This window comes from Egretta garzetta, unplaced genomic scaffold (assembly GCF_000687185.1).
Source record: "Egretta garzetta isolate BGI_Z169 unplaced genomic scaffold, ASM68718v1 scaffold659, whole genome shotgun sequence".
NCBI classification, from domain to species: domain Eukaryota; kingdom Metazoa; phylum Chordata; class Aves; order Pelecaniformes; family Ardeidae; genus Egretta; species Egretta garzetta.
Window position 1 is genome coordinate 262,649 of NW_009260683.1, and position 8,895 is coordinate 271,543.

The following is an 8,895-nucleotide window of genomic DNA, read 5'->3' on the forward strand; positions in this document are numbered from 1 at the left end:
GAAATATTTTCACATATCTCGTGGTTCACCCAAGGATAGAGACTGTCGTTTCTGTCTCATTTATGAGTTCTTCCTCTTCCTCCTCCTCTTGTGATGGCCCTGGTCTTTGATCCTCCCTTTCTAAACAAGTTGACTTTAGCTTCCAAGCTTTCTTCTTGTGTATAGGGGCAACTGATTCTGGCACAGGTTCGTTCCCTGGTTCAACTACAATGCCTGTCGCTGGGGTTTGAGTAGCTACAATGGGTGTTGCTGGGGTCGGAGCAGCCGCAGTGCCTGTGTCCACAGCTGGAGTAGCTACAGTGGGTGTCGCTGCGGTGTAGCCGCAGTGCCTGTTGCAGGAGTCGATCTTTGGATTTTATATTTACGTAGGAGTCTAACCCTGGGTAAAAACTGAACCACATTCAGGAAACCTAGAGATAAGACCATGCTGGTTTGAAGATCCTAAGGATATTCAAAATTCTCAAGAACCATTGTAGTTAGCTCAGAGAAGAAGGGGAAGATGGAGTAAGGTGTCTCCCCCACAGGCTGGCTCTCCAAGGAGAAAAAGTGAACTGTATAATACTCAGCAATACTGAGTACAAATACGAGCTTAATCTGATGACCAATAATTTCATCATAGCATAAGCCAGTATTACACAGTACAGCAGAACAGTAACTTTAATCCACTTGCGAAAAGTGATAACCAGCAGCACAGGGAGTGCATACAGCAGGTAAGGTGTTACATAGAAGAACTCTGCGAACAAGGACAACAACTCTGAGAGCAAATAAAACAACATTGTGACCAGCGACTATGAGACTAATATAATGAATGCTTGTCACAAATTCTTTTTAACACGTTCAGATCTGTCGTTATCTCAACCCTTTGGGCCCCACGTTGGGCGCCAAAAAAGGACTGTCGTGGTTTAACCCGGCTGGCAACTAAGCACCACGCAGCCACTCGCTCACTCCCCCCCTCAGTGGGATGGGGGAAGAGAATTGGGAAAAAAAAGTAAGACCTGTGGGTTGAGACAGAGACAGTTTACAAAGAGAAAAGAATAACAATAGTAATAATAACAATGTAAGAGAATATACAAAACAAGTGATGCACAATGCAATTGCTCACCACCCGCTGACCGATGCCCATCCCATCCCAAGCAGCAATCACTCTGCGAGCCACGATCACTCTCCCCTCCCTGACTGACCGACCAACCCCCCCGAGCATGACGTATGGAATAGCTCGTTGGTCAGTTTGGGTCAGCTGTCCTGGCTGTGCTCCCTCCCAGCTGGCTGAGCAGGAGAAGCTCAAAAAGTCCTTGAGTAGTCTGAGCACTACTTAGCAACACCTAAAAACATCAGTGTGTTATCAACATTCTTCTGGTACTAAATCCAAAACACAGCACTATGCTAGCTACTATAAAGAAAATTAACTCTATTCCAGCCGAAACCAGGACAATGAAACACTCAACTACTGTACTGTCCAAAGAATTCACTCTCAGCATTTTCCTGCTTCATAGTAGTAGCAGCTGAGAAACCAGAAATGCTCAGCAGAAAAAGGGTAAAGATAGCCCTGCTTGATTCATCTGAACCTCACTTCCGCACACTTGTACAACAGAGGCATTGAACTTATTGAGAAAGTTCTTGGAGATTGAAAGTTCTCCACGAGTACATAAATCTTCAAGACAAATCTTTCTAAAAGAAACCATCTTTAGTACTGATGTACTAAGGAATTAAGGTTATAGAATGTATTATCTGTCCTCAAGAACCCTCCTCCAGTTCTCATAATTCTTCAAACTACCTGGCAGATCTCAACTACATTTGGCAAAGAACAGAAATGTCAACGGTTATGATTTTTTCCTTAGATTTTGTGAAAATCAACAGCTGAGTAAAGCAGATAGATAGACCTGAGTTAGCATCCCACTGAGAAAAACACAGGTATAAAATCACTCCTTTCCTTCAAGAGGCAGCAGAAACCAGTTACTTCCAAATCCAACATCTACTCTACCAAACAGGCTGGGTAGATGAGAACAAGCTTTGAGGTACTACCATGGATGGACCTGGGACAGCTGATGATGTGACAGACATGATAAAAGACGAGAATTTTGCAAGGACAACAAAAATACAGCCGGTACAATGAGACTGTCAAAACCTATGGTATCCAAAACACAACTGCTTCACAAAACAATCAACTGAGAAATTACAGCTTAAAAGCAGCATATCTCAAAATGCGCTCAACATACTCTCCTAAGAGAAAAGTGATCCAGGTGAGTGCAAAATACTGACAAGATGTCACATATCAGAAATTTAGAAAGAAACTTAGAAATAGAGAAAAAAAGGACATACAGTGGAAACTTAAGACATCTACCACACAGAATCTTTAGCAGCAGCCAATAATTTTTAAAATTTATTTTATACGTTAACTGTGTTAAATTTGCCATAGAAAAATCAGAAATGGGGAAAAAATTTACTTATACTGTAAATTTAATACATATTTACCCCATGGAATCTTTACTAATAGCCAGTAGTTTGGGGGTTTTTTAATCACATTAGATTTGCAACAGGAAAAGTACGTTGAAAGACTATAACTCAATTTTCACCTCTGTTCAAACAGTAAATTGTAGTCACTACTTCTGCAGGAAATGAACTATGGTTTCATTTCCACCAGAAGTACACTAACATCTATCTAAAAATATTAACAAATTGGAACAATGTGTTTTCATTGCTTTGAATAATGCTTGGTAAGTACCAGTAACGTATGCAGCATTACCTCATCACTTTAAACCAGAAAAGTTAAGAGATCTATGCCATCTTCCATGCAAAAGATGGTATTTTCCTCTTGCATAAAAGAGAACCCAAATGCTTGCAGATGTTTTGCAGTTGTATACTAATCCAGACATACAAAAACTCTAGTGCTTTACACAATAATGAAGGAGTACTACACTAGGTAAAATGTCCTACAGATGCACAATTTCATCGCTTTTCCCTCTTTTGGTGCATCTTCAGAAAAGCTTACAATGTAAGGCAAAATACATTAAACTATCTAAAACAACTGATGGCAACTGATATCATGCCATACTTTCTGAATTAGCTTAGAATCATGATCCATAAAAACTGGACTGGGAATTGCAATTTATACCCTACACAACCTGATAGCAATGTCCCACCTTAGTTCCTGAGCACCTTTTTGAAATTACATCTACTTTTTCAAGGGGAAAAAAAAAACTTCACACAGAACAGTGAGAAGTATATAGTTCTGTAGGTATCACAAATTATAATGGCACTGTTTGTAACTTCTCAGTAAATGACTTGGTGCTCAAGAATACTGGTTAGATTTTTAGCTTCTTTGGAGAACTTTTTGCCAAGAATTATCAGAAAAGCAGAAAATGAACACCAGAACTTGCTATCATGATAGGTACTTCCACTTCCTCATGTACATACTCAATATGAATTATTCATCAGCTTTAATGAAATGCCTCCTTAATAATCTCTCCAGGAGACATCCTACCTTTCATATCCGCCACTATCAGAAAGTCCAGGTGTTAACTTACAAAGCTTATCACGTCACTTCAAAATCTGGTTTCTACAAAATAGCCCTCTAACTCAGTTTTTAAAAATAAAACATGAACAGAGTTAAGAAGAAACATGAAAATGGACTGTTCATTAGCAAGCCCTAATGTTGAAATATTTTATCAGTTTCACCGTGAATTCTAAAGTAAATTCCATCAAACAAGGAACTTGCTGTTTTCCAGTGTGGCAACTGTTAACAAAACCTATTGTAGAAGGTGAAGTGGAAGAAAATCGGAACTTACTGCGGTGCGACCCGTCTCCAATAGCGATCAATTCCATTTTTGAAGTACAACACTGCTAACCATCTTACATTCACATCCAGGGTATGATTTGTAAAGATATTCTGTTTAAAAAAAAAAAGATTAAGTTAAAACTGCTCAATATGTCACAGACAGGATAGAACTTGTATTACACAACACATCCACTGGCATATGTATAAATGCACATACCTCTGTATGTACAGGTGTATATAAACAAAATGCAGACAAGTGAAATGATGAGTTAAACATTAATTTTTAAAGATAACAAAAATGTTCATCACTAGTCCTAATACTTGATTTATAAAAAATAAACTCAACATAGAGGGCAAATGCATTTCTAATCTCATCTGGCTGAGCAAGGAATATAATGATAATAACTGCTAGCACCAGCCAGTTATTAAACTCTTCAATGACATAGCTGGATTCTGAATTGTGCAGTGCCATAGACTTCTGAGATATTTCAGATTTGTTTGTTATCCTGCCATGCACTGAGAACCATCCTGACTACCAATGGTGACTACAGAACAGTGACACGGTAGGACAGCAGCTCTCAAACTTACCTGTGCTTATCCTATGAAATTAGTTTCTGCTACTAAAAAGCTAGATATCTATATACATACATATACCTGTACCTATCTATATACACTTTTATGTACCTATATGTACATACAGACAAACACAGAGGCATTATTTTACATAGTAATGTAAAATAATCAAGAAGGACAAGTTACAGGTAGGCTACTGAATCTTAATACAGGTGCTACCCTGAACAGCAGCTCTCCTCCTGTTTTCCACTGCATCAGATGTATCCTTCTCAAGGGGCTGAGACATTACTCCCTCCTTTAGGAGCACACAGGCGTGAGCTCAGTGATCTTATTCTACAGCACACTGTAGAAAAAGAGTGCACTACTTGTATCAATTGCTTTCAGAAGGCCACTAAAAACAGACATGAAAAATGCAGGGATTCAGGTCAAGAGCATCTGCTGCTTTTGGGTGCCATGTCTGAAGAACTAGAAACAAACCCTTCAAAGAACTCAGCACTATAGACAACTGGGACCTCATCAAGCGTTTTCACTATGAATTCAAAACTTAACCTTCTCTCAAACTCTATTTCTGTAATAGTAACAGTTTTCTAGATATAATGCCCAACATGATAAAAAACCTCACAAACTCCAATTACTAGAGAACAAACACTTATGTGCCAACAGTGGTATTGACTCCAAAACTAGCAACCTTCAGAAAAATACTCAAAAGGTTGTAGCCCACTGATAAACACCACACAACATGAAAAAGATATGTATGCAGTATGTTCCGAAGCTCGTTGAGGAAGAGGGACTGAATGTCTGGAAGATTTGACCTTTCCCAAATGCAACTTAAGCATTTTATAATATGAATACAAAACTTCAAACACCACTATAGCCTCATATCCATGAACAGCATTGCAAAACAAACAAAACATGGAAAAAGAAATCTGCTTGTTCTGAAACTCCCACTGAGACTTCTAATTACCATTCCCCTCCTTGCTGAAACGTTCATCAGACGCAAAGCTTCTTCAAATCAAAATATTGTAAAACTAGACCGGGCCTGGATGAGAAATGCAAAAAAAAAGGCCAAGGTATCCACACAAAAACCAGTGAAACCTCTCTATATATTCTGTATCCACATATGAGCTACCCAAAACAAAGTATTTCATATAACACACTAACACTGCATAGAAATAACAGCAATGAAGATAAACAATACATAAACTGATACAACTGGTGAAGGACAGAGGTTGCTTTTCAAAACCAGCCACTCCATCTCTGACCTCTCGGCTCTGTTCTCCAAAAGAAAGGTACATAACACCTTCAAAAGAGAAGCACAGAAACTAACGTTAATAACTCCACTAAAAATCGTAGATTCAAAGATGCACATTTCATGGTCCATTATAATTTTCTCTGTCCTGATCATCCCAGAGGCAATTGTATCTGACAGTAAATAATATGTTACTTCCCATATCCTATAGAGAGTAACTGTCTTACCAACTCTCCATTTACAGTCACCTGCTTCCCCACACCCTTCTTCTGCTCCACCAAGACGGTGCCAACTACCTTCCCTCCCAGGCAGTTCCCCTGTCATCATCAAGCTAAAGTACGGATTCTCTACTTCTATTTAGTTTGGAAGATTACTGTTTACATTTCACTCCTGAGGAAAGGCTGATGTGTCCCCCAACAGGGCTGCTTAACCACCATAACAGAATTTACAATACTGGATCCTTTCAAGCCCTGCATTTTTAGCCCTTATATTTAAAACAAACCCACATCAACTTCAGTTACAGTTATGAGCGCTCAACTTGTCTACAACCTGAGCTGTAAGCTCTCACAGCAAACATCCAGAAAATAAAGAATTCCCAGTCAGTGGCAATTTCTGCTGTTTTCTATCAAGATCGTTTACCACCACAGAAAGACAGTGGGTAAAATGCAGTCTGACAACTCAAAAGTCAGATTTTTCTTCTTTTTCCCTAAATCCCCTGACTTGCCTTCAACTTTCCAAACAAACGAAACAGAGGGTCTACAGAGAACAGAATGTATCAGTCCATAACTCTGAGTCATTCATCCTATGCGCTGAAGACAGACGTTTGTAGGAAAAGCAGTTTATCTGTGTTTTTAGGACTGGTATAAACACTTACATAGGAGTCAGAGAATAACACCACTTAACTTCCAGATGTCTTCTCTGAAACACTTGGGTCTCCTCCTTTGACTATGTTTTCTTCACCCCGCACCATACTAATGCATCTATCTCACCAATGGTCGTAGCACCTTTAGAAATATTCGCCTTTCCCATTTCAGGAACCTTACTACCAGCCCAGTCAGCTACTCTCCCTGGGGAGTCTCTCTCCACTGACAAGAAGTAAAGCAATCCTAGCTGGGTATCAAACTTACTGCAGTGAAAAGCACAGGGGAACTTCTATGGAAATGGTCACAATGCATCACCTCCACAACAAAGAAAAGGTGGCGTCTGCCTTGGTACATACAAGTGTCCCTGCCTCATGGGGTAGTAAAAGTAATTCCTTTGCCAAGAGTCCTCTCAGCCTGAGGTCATGGTTCAACAGTACATTCAAAATTACTCGAAGTCTACTTAATAGCACTTTTCCACTGTATCTTACCAACAAGACTGAATAAAAACCTGGCTGTGTCTCCCACTGCTTCAGTTGTTCCTCAGCTGGCTTCAGCACTGCAGTATCTTGACTAGTAGCTTGGGTCAAGACTCGCAAAACAATATTGCTAGCACTATTGAGATCCATGAAAATCTGAAAACATTTAAAAAGGAGGAAAAACACTTAAGAAAAAAAAAAGACAGCAAATATAGACAGATATTTTGCATTCAGATTATCTAAACATCCCACACTACTTTTTCATTAGACTATACACTGTGTAAGATAGCATTACACCCACTCACAGGCAGTGTGAAGGTACAGTGATTAAACTATTTTGCTTTCAGAAACCTTTCAGGAGGAGAAGCAAGCATTAATCTATCATTACAAGCACATGTACTAGATTTGAGGAATTACAGAAAATATTTTGATTTTAAACCAGTTACCTCTCCTGTGAAGCACAGCAAGATAACAGCAAAACCGCAACTCGCAATGACTTCAGTTGTAGGCAGAGCAAATCATAGGGTTGTCTGAAAGAGGCAAAGATGCAGAATATTAACATTTTTTTATTTTCTGCATAGTTTTTCCCCAAAAGAGAAAATGACTCATTTCAGGTGGTTAGGTTCTACAATTCAAATTGATCTAGGCATTTTATATCAATTAAAAGAGGATGAAATATAGTTCAACAATTGAGTCCTAAATGAAACTGAATTTTCCTCAATATATTTGTATTCCTTTATTATCTAGTTAGCATATGAAATGCTAATGAGCTGAACTAAGAATGCCAATTGCCTAATTTCCAATATAGTCTTGTACACTGTAAAGACTACCAAAACATTAGTCTCCAGATGACACAGAGTTTACCTTTATAATGACTGCAGAAACAGCATGAGAACAAAATAAAGAGAAACATACATAAAAGTGACTGTGAAGTCTAATGATTAAAATTGGTTTTGTCTATAAAAACTTGCATTTATAACCTATGTAAACTTTTAGTAATACAGATATGTTAAATATTTATATAAAGTTTTCTAAATAAACAACCAAGCACAGTTTCCCTTCTAACAGGCCTGAGGATTTGCTTTTGTTTAACCATAAAAAAAAGTTTGGTTTTCCAACCTTCAGAATAAAAAAAATTTGAGGTGTAAAATTGCTATGGTGATAGTAAGAAAGCTAGAGAAATTAAATCCTAGTCTGACATAGGTTTAAAATTTTCACTTTTTTAAAGAAAACAAACACGTTAACAACAAAACTAGCAACAAGACTGAAGGCCTTTTATACCAGTAATAGCCCTGCATGATTTAAAAAAAAAAAAAAGTAATAATCTAAGAAGTCTCAATCTGTAAGTCTCCATCCTCAGCAAAAACAGACTAAAAATTGAAGGTCCTAAGGTTAAAGAAAGTGTGCTTTCAAAAATATGAGCCGCAATATCAGATCTCTCTTCACAGCCATACTTGAACAGAACAAGTAACTCAACCTGGGCTTTATCCTTTACATGTGATGTATCTTTTTATCTCTCTGCTTTAACCACCCTGTGCATGGGGTTTGCGTGGCAAGGTATTGGTAGTGGGGAGGCTGCAGGGGCGACTTCTGTGAGAAGCTGGCAGAAGCTTCCTCCATGTCCGAGAGAGCCAATGCCAGCTGCTCCAGGACGGACCTGCCACTGGCCAAGGCCAAGCCCATCAGCCACGGTGGTAGCGCCTCTGAGATAACAGATTTAAGAAGGTGGAAAGAAACGGCACAATTACAGCCAGGAGAGAGGAGTAAGGATATGCGAGAGGCACAGCCCTGCAGACACCAGGGTCAGTGCAGCAGGAGGGGCTCCAGGCGCCGGAGCACAGATTCCCCTCAGCCCCTGGTGCAGCCCGTGGTGGGGCAGGCTGTGCCCCTGCAGCCCAGGGGGGCCCACGAGGGAGCAGATCCCCACCTGCAGCCTGGGGAGGACCCCACGCCCGAGCA

At 39.5% G+C, this 8,895-nt stretch overlaps 1 protein-coding gene across 1 annotated transcript in view; it reads right to left on the reverse strand.

Annotated features, from left to right (window-relative positions):
* Positions 1-8,895, reverse strand: part of IPO11 (importin 11) — a 106,516-nt gene that overhangs the window by 90,550 nt on the left and 7,071 nt on the right. Inside the window, 3 exon segments of the mRNA XM_009645807.2 lie at positions 3,786-3,886; positions 6,949-7,092; positions 7,383-7,466. Of these exon segments, the coding sequence (XP_009644102.1) occupies positions 3,786-3,886; positions 6,949-7,086 (239 nt within the window). The 5' untranslated portion in view covers positions 7,087-7,092; positions 7,383-7,466.